General features: G+C 38.2%; 1 protein-coding gene across 1 annotated transcript in view; it reads right to left on the reverse strand.

Moving 5' to 3' along the window:
• The window catches only part of LOC139115290 (uncharacterized), a 149,860-nt gene that overhangs the window by 117,989 nt on the left and 10,314 nt on the right, over positions 1-21,557 (reverse strand). Inside the window, exon 2 of the mRNA XM_070677300.1 lies at positions 443-743. Within this exon, the coding sequence (XP_070533401.1) occupies positions 443-743 (301 nt within the window). The remainder of the gene's footprint in view (positions 1-442; positions 744-21,557) is intronic.

The following is a 21,557-nucleotide window of genomic DNA, read 5'->3' on the forward strand; positions in this document are numbered from 1 at the left end:
AGCACACTCATTCGTCTATTAATTCTACAGATATTGCGGTGAGACAAAATCGCTTATTTGCAAATCCTGTCTTAATTAATTATAAAAGGTAGGTCTGCATAAAATAATGAATCATGATCCATCAAGAAACATACTACAAACACAATTTTAACATTTTATCGACTTTTTTTAAGTTCACACATCATAAAATGCGATAATAGTTGCTCAATAGTTTGGCCATAGACATACAATGCCAAAACATATTATCAGGGTGTGCAAAAGTACTAGTTTGTCCAACTTTTTTCAGAGTAGTTATCCTCCTCTCTGGTCTTGACATACTCATGTATTTTGGTTATGTTTCTTTATAACTTTGATTTATGTAACTGAGGTTAAGTTCGTTAGCTTAAGTTTGTTAAGTTAAGTTTGTCAAGTCTTTTCCTGTAAGTATGGACATAACACTTACTGATAACGTAAGCAGCAAACCCCGCGGCAAATGCCAGTGTGACGACAATAAAGGCAAAGCCAACAATCCATAGTCCAATAGAGGGTTTTCTCTGTGTATTACTGGTCGGTCTTCCTTTGTCACTTTCATTTGTGACAATACTTGAGAAACTCCTTACCATCACTCTGCCGTCGTGAGAGGCATACTGGTAGATCGGATCTGTCGATTCCGAGATAGTATTACCTGAAGACCCACTGGCTGACACGACTGGCTTCTTAGACAGAGCAGTAGTGTCAAGCGAAGGGTTCGACATCCACGTACGCTGAAATGTATTTTTTAAATTTGTATTACTCATATGTTGGTTTTTTATTGAGCCTTTCGGCTAAGCCAAACAACGCACATGGATCAAAACGTTGGGTATCAACTATGACACACTACATTGCGTTGTCAGGGTGATACATCAGTTTTACAATTGAGGCGATCTTAATTTTGAAGCACAGGTAACCTAATGTCATATCTGAAGTTTTCTTTTACCTACCTACCTACCTACCTACCTACTTACCTACCTACCTACCTACCTATCAACCTACTTACCTACCTACCCACCTACCTACCTACCTACCTACCTACCTACCTACCTACCTACTGACCTACCCACCTACCTACCCACCTACCTGCCTACCTACCTACCTACCTACTTACCTTCCTACCTACCGACCTACCTACCGACCTACCTACCTACCTACCTACCTACCTACCCACCCACCCACCTACCTACCAGCTACGTACCTACCTTCCTACCTACCTGTCTACCTACCTACCTACCTACCTACTTACCTTCCTACCTACCTACCTACCAATCTACCTACCTACCTACCTACCTATCTTTCTATCTATCTATCTATCTATCTATCTATCTATCTATCTATCTATCTATCTATCTATCTATCTATCTATCTATCTATCTGTCTGTCTATCTATCTATCTATCTATCTATCTATCTATCTATCTATCTATCTATCTATCTATCTGTCTTTCTGTCTGTCTGTCGTCTGTCCGTTGTCTGTCGGTCTGTCTATCTCTCTATCTCTCACGTGTTCAAAATCGGTAAATTTGGAAACGTTTAAAGAGGAACGTCCAGCGAGCGCCGTGGGCGCACAATAGGCAACGTCGTAGTGACGTTGGTTGTTGGCAAACACTGGGCGGGATGGTTAAACACTTGCTTAGTCGTTGGCTTATCAGAGAAACATAAACTATCTTTTACACCAGGAACTACCGATTATCACCTCTGCCTGAATATTACGGAAGTGTGTAGGGTTCACATAGTTCGAGACTACATTATAACACTGTCCCTCCACATGGGGACCGTGATTATAACTAGGGTTTGTGAAGTGGTCGAGGGGCTGTGGTCTGGTCGACAGACCTTCCTCGACTGTGATTTCTTCGCTACTAAGGTGATTGTATGCCGTACGTTGTGAGTTCGAATCCAATCAAAATTTAGTGAATTCAAATCACAGTCGTGTTGTGGTTCGATAGACAGCGATGCTATGACCGATGTGGTAAGCAATAGAAATACATGTATATATGAAAAAGAATGGCCGCTCATGTATCGCCGAGTTCGGAGACGAATTTCCATCATAAAATTTACTCAATAAACAGCAACGAATATGGCTTTCAATACATCTCTGAATTTCTGCTAACCTTTTTGCGTCTAAGTAGATGTGTGCATATTCCGTTGCGATATCAAACGGGACCCGGTTTTCAACCCCCTGGTTTCAACCCGGCTTTCAACACGGAACGGATACTTTCTCACAACAGCAGCGGGTGATTTGAATGTGAAGGCGCTGTGATTGAAGCTAGTAGTTGAAATGGACGTAGTATTACTAGCTTCGGAAGGAAGATAGAAAACGAAGGTCTTGACTTAGTTCAGGAGAGAATTTTCCTCGGGCACTGTATTGAGTTGAACATCTCGTGCTCGGTACAAGCGCGCAAACTAGACATATAAACAATAAGGGGAAAGTCTAGCAAATAGATTATAGTCTCTAAGGACGGCAGCAGATTGTGATCGTAAGCAATCGTAAGTTAGAACCTTCTACTGTTTGTAGCTTTATGGCTTTTTTGGTTGGCAGTGATGTAGATAATAGCCGGTCACTGGTAAAAGACGTCGCGCGGCTGGGTTAGACGAAGCTTGCAACGGGAATAAAACTTGTGAATTTGAAAAACAAATCTTCACTCATTCGTAAGCTTATTTTCAGTGTAATTTTGGTATTTCGAACAAATCACAGAAGAGGGTGAAGAAATTTTGAGTAAAACTGATTAAAACGTTACGATCCCCAGTTTAGAGTTTGGTATGCAACAGCATGACCCGAAGTATAGTAAGCGCAGGTTGCATATCCGGTTACCTCGGATAGATAACCTCGGAAAACATCGACGACCGATCGTAATATGCAAATGCCATGTGACTGAGACGTAGTGGAAAAGTTTTACGTAGTTCCATAGGTGAGCTTGCATATTTGAATACTATATACGCTGCTTGCTGTTCACGATATGTAAGCCAGAAACTTCAACAAAAGGAAACTACTAGTAATCTGTGACAATAGTCAGCCAAGTATTTTGAAATACATTGGTAAAGAAAATAAATGACGCTACTGAGTCCCCCGGGACAGCTGTGCAGGGCCGTGGTCGTCGTCGATGAGTTCTCGAGTATGGATGATCGATCTACAAGGCAATGTTGACGTAGCCAGTAACAGTGGTAACGATGTAATCGACGCTGAAATTTCAATTCCACTCAGCTCAACTGAATTGAATCAACTGAATCAGATATAAACAATGACCAAACTTGTCACAATGCCAAAGGTACTTCCTCAAAATGTGAGTGAAAAGATTCAGTTTCGATGCCTGAAGGAAGAAATGCAATTTTGATTGCCTTCAAAACGACGTGTGAAGACTCTCAATGTTCATAACTTTTTACAGGAACACATACAAAACGTTTTTTTTGAAGACCACCAATCACTCGAAAAAGAAAACGCCGTTTCTTGCGTGTTCATTACATGTGTCTTATCGTGTACGTTGTATGTGGCTGTGTATGTGTATGTTTAGGTACATAACGGTGATTTTAGTGATAAGTCAGTACGCTTTGTTAGTTGTGCTCGGCAGGGATCAAGATCGCCCGGGCCGCAATTTGAATTTGAGTAATCATGATTGGCAGCATACATTAACATTTAGAACAGAGGTCAAATGGACGTTATGGACCCACGCTTTGTGAAAATATGCGTTCTCTGTATTAAATAAGAGTATTTTCTCAACGTTTTTTCGACATAAGGGACTGGTCAGTTTCTTCGGCCTGGGGGGGGGGGGCGGTGGATTATTTTTGCCGACGTCAAAAAGTGGCTGAACCCCCCCCTATTCCAAATTTTGAAAACAGGTGACCCCCCCCCCCCGGCGCGACAAAGGTAAACAAAGGTGACAAAAATTATATATATATATATATATATATATATATATATATATATATATATATATATATATATATATATATATATATATATATATATATATTCTATATTTATTTTACATTTTACATATATTTATACTTTAAATAGTCATTCTATGTTTTAGTGAAATTGTTGACATGTCAGTTGTAAGATAGGAATTTCAAAGTGTCAATCTTAAAGTTTAAATACAGTACATTTTGAATGAGCTGTATTTTGAATGAGCTGTGAATGTATTTCACACTTTCTCTGCTTAACCAGATGTCCTGAACTGTTGTACAGAAATGGATGTCAATCATTAATATCAAAGAGGAAAAAGCAGTGAATCAAAAACTTTGATGGGTGTTAAGACTTGCCAACCATCCAATTAAATCTACTGAGGAGCCATAGAGAGCTTTTTTTAGCCAAATCTGATGTGTACAGTGTCTGAGAGGACCTTTTCTTGTGTAACATTGAAACCATAAAAGCACAGCTAATAATGACAAAAACTGCCTTTTTTAACTGTTATTTTGTTCATAAAAAAGCATCTTTCTACAGAAAACCTATGAAACAAGGGAAAATAATTGCATCAATGAGAAGGAAAGATATCTTGTCATTTTTCTATCTCTAAAATAAGTCACTGTATCAAATATATATTGTGAAATATTTGTGCATGTTGCTTTCTCATACTGAATTCTCACAGAGAGAACAGAAAAGTATCAGGAATTTGTCATCCTTTTCATATGAAATGCAGATTTCATAATGGTACACTTTCACTTAGCAAACATCAAGATATCTCTGAAAGTATGGCGCCGAAGGGCGCGCCAAAAAATATGAAACATCCTGATATCTCTGATATATATGCCTTGTATATTAAAGTCATGCACCTGAAGGGCATGCTGAAGATGTATGATATATTAAGTAATGAGCTTGAAGAGCACGCTGAAAAATATTGAACATACAGATATCTCTGATGTATGTATGCTTGATATGTTAAAGTTGGGCGTGCTGAAAAATATGACTGATTATTAAAGTTACGCGCCCGAAGGGCGCGCCGAAAAATACAACTGAATGATGAATTTTGTGTCTGACACTAGCATTTTAGGCAATGATGAGCCTGTGTCAAAATTCAAAAACACACTGACCCCCCCTATTGGGCATTTCAAAAACATGGTGACCCCCCCCCTATCACCAAAGTCAAAAACAGGGTGACCCCCCCCCCCATGAATCCACCGCCCCCCCCCCCCCAGGCTGAAAGAAACTGACCAGTCCCTAAAGGCAGTCGCTATGCATTCACAGGTGTCATGTATGAGATTGGACGGAAATTAACGCCGTTCATCCGTCGAATTTCTGGAAATCTCGGAGCAAATCGAGTGCGTCTTACCCGTGTGGCTTTTTCACATCTGCATAGTCTTACCATAATCCCCCTTTTGTATCGAACTTTGGCGTTTAATACCGTATTGTTCACACTAAACTAGAAACATTTCAGAGGCACTTTATGTGATTGCAAATGCAGAGGATTAGGGCCTAATAATTTAAATCTGCATGTGTCCCCAAGACAAAGTTAAGTCTCTGTTTTGGTCTTTTAGCTGGCGTAATGTACCCTCTCCGGTCCCGGACTCAAACTATGTATATTTCCAAGCCTGTAGCATTTCAAAACGGTATGCACGAGCGATGTTATTTTAGCTTGTCTTGGTTTTGGTGACGCTTCCTCGAAGAAAGGCATCGAGATTCTCCCTGTATCATTTCGTATGTGGTTGCCTGGTTTACCCGGTTACACACACACACACACACACACACACACACACACACACACACACACACACACACATATATATATATATATATATATATATATATATATATATATATATATATATATATATATATATCTGTGTGTATGTATATCTCTCTCTCTCTCTCTCTCTCTCTCTCTCTCTCTCTCTCTCTCTCTCTCTCTCTCTCTATATATATATATATATATATATATATATATATAACCACGATTATAAAAAGGTAATTTGATTTATATACATGCAGTTGTAGTTTTCATATTGTCAAGGAAGCTCTCTTTTTGTCGTAGGGGTCCTACCCTTATATAAGTTCCGGGCATCCAGGCACAGGTTTTTGGCAATCAGTATGACGCCAAAGGTGTTAATTTTAGGTCATTCTTTCGTGGCGAAATTAAAGGCGTCTATGTCATTACCGCGTAACGCACGTTCTATGCCGCAGTCATTCAACATGAGCAGTTCTGCAGTTATACAACTACACGACATCGGAGGCCGTACGGTGGAAAAAGTACGGCGTTTTGATTTACATGTCGTCCAGCGTTTTAACCCAGATGTGTTTATTTTACAGCTAGGTGTTAATGATTTGTCATCACTTTCAGCAGCTACTGTCGGCTCAAGTCTGATGCATTTCGTGCAGCATTTGCTCGATTACATGGACGTCAAGGTTATTTTTATTTGCCAGATTTTTCCGCGCATCACATCATATAGTAGCCCTTTTAACGAGCGTGTCTCACAGTTGAACACTTTCTTAGAGGCCGAGTTAGAAGGCTTGGCCTTTGGGCATTTCTGAAAACACAAGCGTGTTTTTAGCAAGTGTGCACAGATTTTCTGCGCCGATGGGGTTCATTTTAGCGCACTTTGTGAGATCAGGTATTATAGCCTAGCGTACATGCATATTGGGGTTATTGTACTTGGGCCTCAGCCCAAGTACATTTGTTTTCATTTGCTTGGCTTCATCTTTCTTGGCATAGTAAATGGCGTAATGATGTTAACTGAATGGAAGTGCTGCTCTCAGCCGGTCTTGAATAAGTGAGATGTTAATATTAATGCTTCTCTATCTGAGTTTTTGCCACAAAATCTTCTGAATATAATCAAAATGTGCATCGAAATGCAACAATTAATGCACCCTCCGTTTCCTAGGCGATGGCACGACCCTTGCTACACCCACTGGACGAGCCAAAGTGGGAGGGGTAATTTCAGTTTGGTCGAACAGGAGGGCTCGAGACCAGAATTTAACATTTAAACTTGAAACATGTTTAATCACTGACAAGATGTGGACTAGTGTTAATCAAAGTGAAAGTGTGAAAAGGAAAGGTTTTATATCCCGGACACAATGAAAAACATTACGACTGGAAACTGTACCCCCATTTGAGAATAGTAATGCCCACAGCGATGGAGAACACTTATCCTTGAGCTGAGAAAACCAGAACATCATTTCGAAATTGAGCTACAGATTGGAGAAGCTCGTTCAAAATAGCTAGGCACACCCCATAAAGGGGTGTTTTCGAGTCTAGAGGGCAAATTTCGCCTCCTTGATTTAGAAATCGTACGTTTGTTTTTCCAGGAGAACACCATTTGACAAAAAATTTGCATGTAAAGGGGTCGCCAGTAAGCACATGGTCAAATCTGGCATAAGAAACAATATGAAATGTTGGGTAAAGCCAGTCCAAAATAAACTGATTTAAACTTTTATGTTCTGTATACCACTGCAGTAACATTACCTTTTTTTGACAACATCACACAATGTAATACGTTTTGAAACTGAATACTCCGACGTATTCTGTGTCTCCTTTGCTAAAAAATACTGTATGCCGATTACCATGTAAGGAGATGATGACGTCAAGACAGATTTGCAGTGCGTTTGGTCCTGGATGGTGCACGAAGTTTTGTCGAGGTAGCTTGTGTATTTATTTCCTAAATGGGAGAGATTAGGGTCGATCTAAAAGAAGGCCAAAGAATGTTATGATACTCTCGATCTAAAAGAAGGCCGAAGAATGTTATGATACTCTAAGCGAGCTGAACTCCAATGCAAATGGTTGGATAACTTGGAGGATGTCTAGAATGATCTCGTCTCATTAATATTACTTGGCGGTCAGTATTGAATTTCAACTGCGTCACAAGTTTGCGAAATGAGTATTCCGTCGAACGGTCAACGAACGATATTTTAGAAATCTGGAGACATGGCACATCGCATTTTTATTTTAATATTTTATATTTTACAAAAGATGTAAGAAGCAATGATTTTGTCGAAAATTCTGAAAAAATATAGGAAGATTTGATCGCGAACACATTTTCACTTGGGGTCAACATGGGGTCGCAGCCATGTTGCCTCAAAACTTATTTCTGTCTGCACTCAAAACTCAAAAATGTCGGATATGAACCTGAAAAATCGATGTAATTTTGTCAAACTTCGGCGAAATTTCAGCCTATAGACAAGATTTCATCTAGGTAAGGTAAATTTACTGAAATTTGATCGACAAATAATCCTGAGCTTGAACGTGACAACTCGCCTTCTCCGGGAAGTCAAGCATCCAGCTACCCATACACAGTTGCCCATATGGCCGAGTTTATGAGATTGTTTTCAAGCGACGGCGGCAGACCGTACGGGGCTCTGGATATGAACCTACCGCCGCATTTTGACAAAATATCATGTGACCTTGGTGACCTTTGACCTCAATAATACATTATTGTCCATAACTCAGTAACCACAAGTGCTAAACCTTTCATATTTGGTATGATGGGACACCTTATGATGCCACATATTATACCTCATTAATTATGCGCTTATCTAATTTTAAGCGAGCCTATAGAGCTAGAGGTCTGATTTTTGGTATATAGAGATAAGTTAACAATATAATTTGTTTGACAAAACCTCACGTGACCTCAATGACCTTTGACCTCAAATATACATACTTATCCACAACTCAGTAACCACAAGTGCTACACCGTTCATATTTGGTATGATTCGACACCTTATGACACTACATATGGTATGATGGGACACCTTATGACACCACATATTGTACCTCATTAATTATGCGCATATCTAATTTTGAGCGAGCCAATAGAGCTAGAGGTCCGATTTTTGGTATATATAGGAATAACTTAGCAATACAATTATTTTGACAAAATGTCAAGTGACCCCAATGATCTTTGACCTCAAATATACATATTTGTCCACAACTCAGTAACCACAAGTGCTACACCCTTCATATTTGGTATGATTGGACACCTTATGACAACACATATTATACCTCATTAATTATGCGCTTATCTAATTTTAAGCGAGCCAATAAAGCTAGAGGTCTGATTTTTGGTATATAGAGATAAGTTAACAATATAATTTGTTTGACAAAACTTCATGTGACCTCAATGAACTTTGACCTCAAATATACATATTTGTCCACAACTCAGTAACCACAAGTGCTACACCGTTCATATTTGGTATGATTGGACAACTTATGACACCACATATGGTATGATGGGACACCTTATGACACCACATATTGTACCTCATTAATTATGCGCATATCTAATTTTGAGCGAGCCAATAGAGCTAGAGGTCTGATTTTTGGTATATATAGGAATAACTTAGGAATACAATTATTTTGACAAACTGTCACGTGACCCCAATGACCTTTGACCTTAATTATACATATTTGTCCACAACTCCGTAACCACAAGTGCTACACCCTTCATATTTGGTATGATTGGACACCTTATGACGCCACATATTGTTCTTCATTAATTATGCGCATATCTATTTCTGAGCAAGCCAATAGAGCTGGATGTCCTATTTTTGGTATATAGGGATAACTATAGGGTAGAAATTTTTTGACAAAATGTCATGTGACCTCGATGACCTTTTACCTTAAATATACGTTTATGCCAATAAATAAGTAACCACAAATGCTATGTCCTTTATATTTAGTAGGATGGGAGACCTTATGACAACACACGCTTTACCTCATTAATTATGCACATATCTAATTATGGGCAAGTGAATAGAGCTGGAGGTCTGATTTTTGGCATGTAGGGATTAATTAGCAATACAATGGGTTTTTTTTTCAAAATGTAACGTGACCTTGCACTGGGCAAAATGCTTGATATACAACAATATATACACATATACTGATTCTGTACATGTGTCAAATACATTAAGTATACAGTATATATGCTAATAAAATGCAAAACTACAGTGTACACTAGGTGTGCAAAGATCTGCATTACGTATACTCATGATCTTCATAGAAATACGCTACGCATATCAACGTATTGGAATGTTCCATACACAAAAATATACGCTGCATATAGTAATTAGTATTGTGTTCCATATACATCAATATACATAAATATTGTTACGCAGGAAACGCCCTCTATCATTTTTCTAGTGACCAGGTAACATAGTTTGAATTCCTTTTGGATTTTTTTTTTTTTGCTTCTTTGGGTGACCAGGTGTTATGAATAATGTATTTTTGTCGTATATAACGTGTTCATTGCCACGTCACTTTGACTTTCCGCAAGTGCTAGGATCGTCGGAAGTCCACGTCCACTGAGTTTCCCAGTTTTGAAGACCGAGGCCGACTTTACGGACTTTTTCCCGCTGGTGCCAAAATTGTGACTGCAGTCTAGAAACTTGGTGTGCCTGTTGACGCCTGAGGAAGTTCTGATTCCAGAGTTCCTGTGAGTACATTACAGTTATCTGGAAACGTCCTAGTGGTAGGAGTTTCATGCTGTGACTTTCTACAAAGATGGTTGTACTTGAGCGTCGAGCTGCTACGTGGCTGTTCTCGTTGGACTGATGCGTCCGGACGGAGTTGGCACTGTGGACCAGCGTGTTTCATGTTTAGAGAGCTCTCGTCGTCGCGCCTGTGGACACTTTCTGTTATTTATTTAAAAGCAGTAACTAATACGTTTTGTTACTTGGTCACGCTTAGAGTAGAGATAATTTCAATATTGTAAAGTTATTTTCTTGCTGTCACTACGTGACGTTCTTCAATAAGAATAAGGAAATGTTCTCAATAACTTGCGTGTAGTTTCCTTTATTTGACCATCTTTTGTTGCGGCCAGCGGGTCCGCTTGGAATTGTACCACTTTGCTAAAGACAATTTTAGACAGCCATTTCCATTTGCCTTGCCGACTTCCCGTGGTCGTAACAAATTGGGGGCTTGTCCGGGGTCCAGTTGAACTCCAGTTTCGTATTTCTGCGAAACACGTCATTAGATGGTCAAAAAAGGATTTATCGTTATATCGTTTTGATATTTTTCATTATAATGGCTACCGCGCAAGAGAGTGTAACTATTGAAGAATTAAGGGGAATGCGGAAAGCTGACTTAAAACGTTTAGCAGATTCTGTCGGAGTTGAAGTCTCCCCATCGATTCGCAAAGCAGAAATTTTTAAAATTCTAGCTGCTGAATTTGAATTACATTATTCTGAAGGCGGGGTTGAGACTGAAAAGGAAGCATTGAGTCTAGTGTTGGCGCTACAATATTTTGAAAACTGTCACAAATGGAGTTTATTGGAGTTCACTACTACAGACATATCCCATGAAAGTTGTATGTTTATGGCAAAGAGAATGTTATTGTCGATGATCTGTCAAGACTTTAATATGCTGAACTTTGCAACATACTTGTCATCTTCAATCTTCTTGTGCAGTTACATTCTTTGAAAATTTACTTGCAACAGTAACAAGTCTTTTAAAAAAAGAAACAAAACAAACGTCACTATGGCGACGTTTCTTTTTTTTTTAAGGGGGAGTGTTACGAGGGAAACGCCCTCTATCATTTTTCTAGTGACCAGGTAACATAGTTTGAATTCCTTTTCTGGGTTTTTTTGCTTATTTGGGTGACCAGGTGTTTATAAATAATGTATTTTTGTCGTATATAAACGTGTTCATTGCCACGTCACTTTGACTTTCCGCAAGTGCTGGGATCGTCGGAAGTCCACGTCCACTGAGTTTCCCAGTTTTGAAGACCGAGGCCGACTTTACGGACTTTTTCCCGCTGGTGCCAAAATTGTGACTGCAGTCTAGAAACTTTGTGTGCCTGTTGACGCCTGAGGAAGTTCTGATTCCAGAGTTCCTGTGAGTACATTACAGTTATTTGGAAACGTCCTAGTGGTAGGAGTTTCATGCTGTGACTTTCTACAAAGATGGTTGTACTTGAGCGTCGAGCTGCTACGTGGCTGTTCTCGTTGGACTGATGCGTCGGACGGAGTTGGCACTGTGGACCAGCGTGTTTCATGTTTAGAGAGCTCTCGTCGTCGCGCCTGTGGACACTTTCTGTTATTTATTTAAAAGCAGTAACTAATACGTTTTGTTACTTGGTCACGCTTAGAGTAGAGATAATTTCAATATTGTAAAGTTATTTTCTTGCTGTCACTACGTGACGTTCTTCAATAAGAATAAGGAAATGTTCTCAATAACTTGCGTGTAGTTTCCTTTATTTGACCATCTTTTGTTGCGGCCAGCGAGTCCGCTTGGAATTGTACCACTTTGCTAAAGACAATTTTAGACAGCCATTTCCATTTGCTTTGCCGACTTCCCGTGGTCGTAACAATATGCTAAGCGCATATCAAGCATTTTGTCCAGTGTTTATGACCTTTGACCTTGATTATACATATATATGCATAACTCAGTAACCACAAGTTCTATACCCTTCAATTTTGATAAGATATTAGACCCTAAGATGTCACATCTTGTACCTCATTTATTATGCACATATGTATTTCTTGGCTGGCCAATACAGCTAGAGGTCTGATCTTTTTTCCCGATTTAGAACCAGAACTTAGACATGCCTGATGTTTCAAATTGGGAACAACAACATAGACCTATGTGCCCATAGATCTCAACATGTACACTTCAGTGATACTTCTTTATGACCACATTTCCCTGCCCCATCAAGACTAATACTCCTATTACAAGTGGGGACTATATCATTGTCAATGACTCGTTTTACAACAGCTTGCATGCATGCATGCAATCACTTCAGAATCTGCGTCTGGATACACCAAATTAGTGCTAACTCGGCCATTTCCTGACAGTATATTAATCGATAATCCTGCAGTGTTTAACAAAGCAAGTCTACCAATTGTAAAAATGCAGTGTAATTTGTTGTGGTGAAATTTTGCTAATTGTCATAAAAATAACCTTAAAAGCCAATTATGTTGTGTTTTTCACTTCCTTTCAATGTTCATATAGAATGGCAAATTAACCATGTTTCACTGACAATTTCCATTCAAGCAACTATTCAACTTGTATAGATAATGAATGTTTGATAAACGTGTTCAATAGTTTCATACATGTGTAGGTTACCATTCGTTTAGTGGATAAATCTTGTATTTTTCCAAACCCAATTGTCAAGAGAGTTACGTGTAATAAGTGCACATGTTGTTTGATGATATAGTTAATTCAGTTGTGTTTTTAATGTTACCTCAGGAAAAAACTCGCAAGTTGTGTTAAATTCAAAAAGGTTTCCAGATTGTGCTTCGATTTCTAGTGCTATGTTTGACACTTGATTAACAGTTCAAAAGTTTGTCTAGCAGTTCATAGATTAGTAGGTTATATCAAACACTCATTAAGTTGATGCAAATTTTGCACAACTTTTGAGAATGTATTTTGATTTTATTATTATATTAAAGTTAGTTCATGGAAATGTTCTGACTCTGTGATATTTATTTAAGTATAATTATCCATTGAGTTGAACTACATGGATAGATCTCTGTAAGGCAACTAGTTCTCCTCCCAAATATGGCCACAGTACTGCCATACAATTATGATAAACACCAAAAATGGTGCATGTGCAATCTTTCCATCTTTACAAATACCACATGGTGCAACCTACTTCAGGATGGGACAGCAATCCACTCCATTTGTACCTTTTTATTTCAAATAGTATGGCAAGCTTTTGAAAATGGCAGAATTAACAAATATCTTTTCTTTGTTTCGCCTATTCTGCCATAAGCAAAATTTATAGATAGCAATGAATATCTGCGAAAATTAAATGGTAACTTGAGGTTGGTTAAATTTTGCAGTTACCTCTCAGGCCCTTTAACTGGCTCTAATAAAATCCTGTAATGTTGAGTTTGCTTCCCAATGCCAGAACAATTCACTTAGGGACGCACCATTAGACTTTGTGAGGGGGTGGTCACGATCGGATTCTGAAATCTCTACCGTAATATAGTTAAACAAACACCATGTTATTTGTGCACATACTAATTTTTATTAGACATCTACCATCGAGAACAAAAGAAATTTGCTGTAATTTCAATATTTCAGGAGTTTAAGCAATTTCCACTATAAATAAAGAACCCCTGCCTCAAACTCCACATCAGTAATCCCCAGTTCAGTGATCTACTACCCATGTTAAATCAACCTTTGGGTGTTCACAAGGTAAGAACTGCATTGTTTGCATGCTCCTTAAAGAAGTTAAGATCACTTCTCCTGACTGCTGAAGCTATGAATGTATATGACCCTCTGCTGCCCGAATACCGGTTAATCGCCATTATTATGGATATAGGCAAATATCGCCTATTCAAACCTGTTCGGACAGAAAGCATCAACAGTCAGCAGAGATTGTTTTTCCCCATGAGGTTTGTTAACAAAGGGATTGACATCATTAACATCAGCAATATTTTACACCACAAGGACGTTATGGACAAAGTACCACCTTATTTTACATTTCAAGACCCTCCTATAGTGTCCTATACCTATTCTAAGACCATAGGTAGGAAATTGTTTAATTACAATAGGGTCTTGAAAGAAATTGATATTAAGAACAATGTTCATGATGGTACTTGTGATTGTATGTCATCTCCCTTTTGTTACAAACCTCACGGTCATATAATAACAGGTGACATGAAGATAGTTACACATCATAAGCTTCGGCAGCTGTTCCAGTTTGGCCCAAAATATCGCGAGCCACCCAAAGTAAACTGGAACTTTAACTTTAAGTTAATCATGGATGCTGCTGAGGCTTATGCTAAAAAGTGGGCTGCCCTCGAAGACGAAGACGTTGGATGTCTTTCGGACTGGCTTCGCACAGTCCGTGATAAGGTAAAATCTCGCATTTCACGTCTTCGTTTTTCCCATACTGTCATCAACACTACATCTGCCTTTGATGACCCTTCTGTAGTTCTGGAATGTCTAGATGCTTTACACGATAAATATGTTGTTGTGCCTGAAGACAAAGCATCAAACAACACCATCTTTGTCTGCAAGCAATATTACATTCAATGTTTAAAGAACGAACTTCAGATTAACTCAGATGATGAGAGTAGCACAACATACTCTCTTTCAACCTTATCTGAAGAGGAAATATTGCAGAACCATTCAACAGTTTTAAGTGAGTTTGGCATCAAGTTAGCGCAAGATGACAAGGTATTACCTAATCTATATCGGATTCCTAAGATCCATAAGAATCCTTATAAACAACGTTTCATAGCTGGTTCAAGTAAGTGTACAACAAACGCTTGTCACACTTTTAACCATCATTTATCAACCATTAAATCTGGTTTGGTACGGTATTGTGACAAAGTTTATGAAACTAGTGGGGTCAATCAAATGTGGATATTAAAGAACTCCAAAGAATTGTTACATATTTTACAAAATAACAAAAACATGTACAATTCAATCCACACATTTGATTTTTCAACGTTGTACACAACCATCCCACAAAACTTAAAGACAGACTATCATCTCTCGTGAAGAAAGCCTTCTTTTACGAGAATGGTAGTCGTAGGTATGAATACATTGCCATCAAGCGCAACTTGGGCTATTTCACCAACAAAAGCGATGCCAAACTCAAATACAGTGATGTTGAGGTGATTCAAATGCTATATTTCATTATTGACAACATATTTATCAAGTTTGCTGGCATGACATTCAGGCAAACCATAGGCATTCCCATGGGCACAAACTGCGCCCCACTTCTTGCAGACTTATTTTTGTATTCGTATGAAGCAGAGTTCATACAATCACTTCAGAAATCTGGATGTAAGAGGATTGCCAAGCGATTTAACAACACCCACAGATATATCGATGATCTCATCAGTTTAAACAATCCTGGTATATCCAATTATCTACACCACATCTACCCAGATGATTTAGAAATAAAAGAAACAACTGAAAGTGTGGACTCGGCTTCATACCTAGACGTATTGTTTGAAATTAGACAAAATACACTATATACTAAGCTGTATGACAAAAGAGACGATTTCAATTTTGAAATCATAAACTTTCCCTTTTTGTCGAGCAATATACCATCATCTCCAGCTTATGGTGTGTATATTTCATAAACTTCTTAGATACAGTAGAGCATGCAATTCATATGAAGACTTTCGAGTTAGACACAGCCTATTAGCTCAAAAGTTAGTGAGGCAACGGTTCTAAGAAAGTCGATTAGTGAAATCATTTAAGAAGTTCTACGGTAGATACGGAGATGTTGTATCAAAATATGACCTGTCTGTTACTCAAATGATGAGTGACAGCATACCAAATTTTGACTCACAAAATTAATTTGGTGAATTTACCAAATAACAATGGATTTGTCGCTTTGGGTCAATCTTGACGGGTGTGGCTAGCTGGCAGGGTACGCTTACCCATTCCGGACACCTGGTACCACCACTACTTTGTGGTTCAAGATGACCCCATTGCCTTTGTCATTTTCAATATGTTCCTTGGACCTGGTAACTTTCTTAGTTACCTTGAATGATAACGATTATTGGACCTGATTTGATGTCTATTGCTAGACATATTTTGCCGTTGCCATGCCATTGCTTCGTTTAATAACCAGTTAATCAAATGCCTAATTGACAGGAGGAAATTCGAGACCATATTTGAATACTTGTATATATTGTCCTCAAAATTACTATATCACGGCCCAAGTACTCATTGCCTTCAGCAATACTGCCTTGTTTTAATTGTTTTTGTTCCCACTCACACTGACAATAGCTATCTCGTCATGGCAGAGTGGTTTTACCATTAATTATTAATTTTGGTTGGACATACCTTATTACGTATTACTTATTTTTGCATTTTTATTTGCATAGTTTTAATTGACTCAATGAAGGTATTCCCTTGTTTACAGCATGATTGATGCAATATCCTACCCGGTAACCACTTCTGTGGCCATTTGCACTAGTGCTGTTTTTGTACCCTCTCACATACCTTGTCAGGGGAGAGTGGTTTACCATTATTATTGGTTGGATTTACCTTCTGTTTCAAGGGTTGGTATAATTTGTAGCCACGTGCACTGTTTAATTTATGCAGTGGTTATTTTAATTTCTTTGTACTTAAATTAATGTGTTACCAGGGTGAAGGGTTTACATTTTTTACATTTTATTATGCAGTGCAAGCTTTATTTTATTTTTCTTCCCTATGCTGGCATGGCTATTGTTATCAATAGCCAATAGGGCCAAAGGTTTAGTCAACTTTACTTACTGTCAATATTTCACTTTATCAACAGCATGCCATCGAAGCGTAAAGCACCAGCCACCAGAGCAGCTACAGCTAAAAGCAAGGTTTCATCAATCAACAACATGCGTTGTTCCAGTGATAGCATCGGTCAATCCTCCACATGCAGCTCATCCTATTCAAGACGTCCTACAAGTTCCCGGTACCAGTCAACATGACGAACAACTGGTTGCTGCAGTTTCAACACCTAGTGTCACTTCTGGGACTCAGACTGATCCCGGTGCGCATATATATATATATAATATATATATATATATATATATATATATATATATATATATATATATATATATATATATATATATATATATATATATATATATATATATATATATATATATATATATATATATATATATATATATATATATATATATATATATATATATACGAAAATGGTTTGCTTGTCAATACAGGCAAAGTATAGTGCTCAATGCATTTCTGCAGGGCGGTAATACTGAGAATCTAGGAACTTGTAGTTGTCACTCTACAGGCTGTTTCATGCGGTAAGCAATCATCAGGAGTGAGTATTTGGCGGGAATGGGACTGTTTATATTGTGTTGCAGGTGAGTATGCATATTCAAATAAGCGGTTGCGGCCAATGGCAAGTCAGTTATTAATGAGGAGGAATTTGCTGCGGTGTCTGCATTTTGAGAGGAATTCTGTTCGTTTGTTAAGGGTTGATTTGCTGTCTGAATAAATTATATGGAGCTTTTCTGTTATGCAAAGGTTGCAGCGTTTGGTTTTATTTGAATAGGGGGAGCTCTGTCGATGATTGACCATTTGATATCGTAGTTTCTGTTGTTGTCTTTGAGTTTCCATATGAATTTTGATAGTTCTGTGCTATTTCTGTGCTTGGGTGTTTTGAATGTGTACTTGTGATACGTGTATCTTTGTTTGAAGGTTGAGTCCGTGAGTCCAATGTAGTATTTCTGATCGTTGTTTGTGGTTACAGTGGCTTTGTATATTACTGAAGAGGTGAGGCAGTTTCCTGAAAGTGGACAATCGTCTTTTTTTCGGCAGTTGCACAACTTCTCTTGTTCCCTGTCTTTATGCAGTATTTGGTTGTTGTGGGCTTTGATTATACTTCCCATGTTTCTGGAGCAACTGTAGCTTACTTTCACGTTGTTTTGTTGAAGAGCTTGTGTAGACGGTGGTCTTGAACTTGATTAAGACCCACTTTCCAGAAGGCCACCGTCTACACAAGCTCTTCAACAAAAACACCGTGAAAGTAAGCTACAGTTGCTCCAGAAACATGGGAAGTATAATCAAAGCCCACAACAACCAAACACTGCATAAAGACAGGGAACAAGAGAAGTTGTGCAACTGCCGAAAAAAAGACGATTGTCCACTTTCAGGAAACTGCCTCACCTCTTCAGTAATATACAAAGCCACTGTAACCACAAACAACGATCAGAAATACTACATTGGACTCACGGACTCAACCTTCAAACAAAGATACACGTATCACAAGTACACATTCAAAACACCCAAGCACAGAAATAGCACAGAACTATCAAAATTCATATGGAAACTCAAAGACAACAACAGAAACTACGATATCAAATGGTCAATCATCGACAGAGCTCCCCCCCTATTCAAATAAAACCAAACACTGCAACCTTTGCATAACAGAAAAGCTCCATATAATTTTTTCAGACAGCAAATCAACCCTTAACAAACGAGCAGAATTCCTCTCAAAATGCAGACACCGCAGCAAATTCCTCCTTATTAACAACTGACCTGCCATTGGCCGCAACCGCTTATTTGAATATGCATATTCACCTGCTACACAATATAAACAGTCCCATTCCCCGCATATATTTAAAAACTATCTACTGTTGATTGACCAATCAGAGTGCTCAATTCAGGTGTTTTATCTACTCGTAAAGCCTTGGTCACCAAATTCCAGAAACGAATGACGGCGCCGTATAGTAAAGTACTGTCCAATCAAAAGTGAACATGTCATATTCTGTTGACATCTGGTACGTTTTAATATTCAAATTTGGTAACACAGCGAAAACCAGCTGCAACACAAAAATCTGCTGTGCCCTAGGGCATTTATATAATGTGCCCTAGGGCATTTATAGGATGTTCCATTACATTGGAAGGCTATTTCACAAATAAAAGTTTTAATTCATATCCTAAACATGTTACATTGACAAAGGGGACGGTTGACGTAAACACATTGAAAACGAAAATATATCATTTAGGGCGATAGTTTTAAGTCGGATAAAACCCTCGTACTCGGGCTCTTTTGGTATATAAAGTCCAACCCTACGATAAAATGTCTCGGCCTGCGGCCTCGACATTTTATCGTTGGGTTGGACTTTATATACCAGAAGAGCCCTCGTACTCGGGCTTTATCCTATATATATATATATATATATATATATATATATATATATATATATATATATATATATATATATATATATATATATATATATATATATATATATATATATATATATATATATGATATATATTATATATATATAATATATATTATATATATATATACCCGTATCACCACCTGTGTGACGTACGCCAGCAGCACAGGCATACATAAGAAAACCATAATACCCTTGTTGTACGTCTTCAACCGGAACTTTTTTACTGCATGGTACCGTTTATACAGGCACGTCGCTACATATACCGTTTTAATCGTGATCGATGCCGTGCTCTCATCACATTTTTACAAAAAGGTGACCGGATAAATCTAGATATGCAAATAGAATTTATGTCCAACGAAAGTTCAAGTCAATAAGACTATAGGTATTCCCGAGATTCGAATGAGGATACCGTCGATCTTTTTATTTTAAAGGCTCAGTAACGTCGCGTCTCCAGTCGAGTAGTAATGCTCAATGTGGACGTCGTACCTGGTAATCCCGGTTGGCGATAAACCCCAAATCTACACCTCAACAAGTTGAATTGAATAAATGAGTAACGTATAATCTTCGGGAAAGCGACATAGAAGGCACAAGCAGAAAGTCATTCGACGAATAACGATAATTTTCCTTCACACACAAAACGTTCCGTAAATTTCCTTTCGGAATTAAACCTGCAGCGTAAGGCTGGTGGGAAGACATAAGCTGTTGAGTTGTAGTCTTAATTGCCGCGGCAGTGCAGCGCTGTTGAGTCCGATGTATTTCGAAAGTTGACTCAGACAACACTCACAACAGAAGAGAGTTTCAGAGAGTAGCAAAATAATGATGTATCTACGGGCGAGATATGTGTCACTGCAAACATCCGATCAAAGTCCGGTAGACGAAAACATTGGCGACCGAGATCCGGATTGACGGCAGCATTGTGGCCACAAACATGCAATGCAGTATTATGTGTGCCATGGAACGGAATCTTTCGCGCTCGCAAAGGTTGTAAACTTCTGTGATATTTTCAAAACCCATGGCATCTCTATTAATGAGAATCAGTGTCACGATCTTGTCGTTGCATTTACTTGATAAAGCTATTTGTAAATATTCTAAATAACTGTGAAAACTATAGCTATCCGTCGCTAGCGCTGTGAAAGTTATGTCCACGTGACCGAATCCGTATGTTGTTGGTGGAGGTGCCAGGTATCATAATTTCAACTTGATGTGATTTATGAATAAAAGAATTTCCTATGTGACTGGCCACTTTACTCATTAAATTAAAGTAATCCGCGTAAATAAAACACCAATCGCGACGAAAGTCACGTAATTTGTTACTATGACTTTGATCCATTACGTCAAAAGAAAAATAAGAAGACTGTTCTTGTGATAATATATAATCCGATGTAATTTTTCTCTGTTTTACGTCTTCGTATACTCGTGTTATCGCTAAGCCGGTCGAAGTTGTAAGGCTCCGCGAAAACAATCGTTTACGTTGACGCCAAACAGAGCAAAAATGCCCTGCGATTACATATATATATATATATATATATATATATATATATATATATATATATATATATATATATATATATATATATAATATTTATATTTATATTTATATTTATATATATAAGCGCCAGCAGCTCATCTCGATACACATGACACTGACTTAAGAAATTTAACAAGATATGACAGTGGTCACAGCTGATCTGCAACTGTAAGGTTATTGTTGATGTACAGTGGGAATACCAAAACCTGTTTCATGACCTGATTCCAAGGTAAGGCGAAATTCCTATGCTGTTGAGCTCTATTGGTGCGGCAGACGGGCTTGGCAGAAATTTTGGATTCTGTTTCTGGCGGTGTTGGTAAAATGTAAAAAGGTAAACTGTTCCAATGAATTAAGAGGCTTTCGCATGCGAACTTAAGAGTGTTTAAGAAATATACTTGATCACGACCAGCTGAAATATCACGGTGATCTTGTAATTGTGTAGGATGTCCTAGCAAGTAGAAGTCTTTCTACAAAATAGCGG

This window comes from Ptychodera flava, chromosome 17 (assembly GCF_041260155.1).
Source record: "Ptychodera flava strain L36383 chromosome 17, AS_Pfla_20210202, whole genome shotgun sequence".
Classification (NCBI taxonomy): Eukaryota; Metazoa; Hemichordata; class Enteropneusta; family Ptychoderidae; genus Ptychodera; species Ptychodera flava.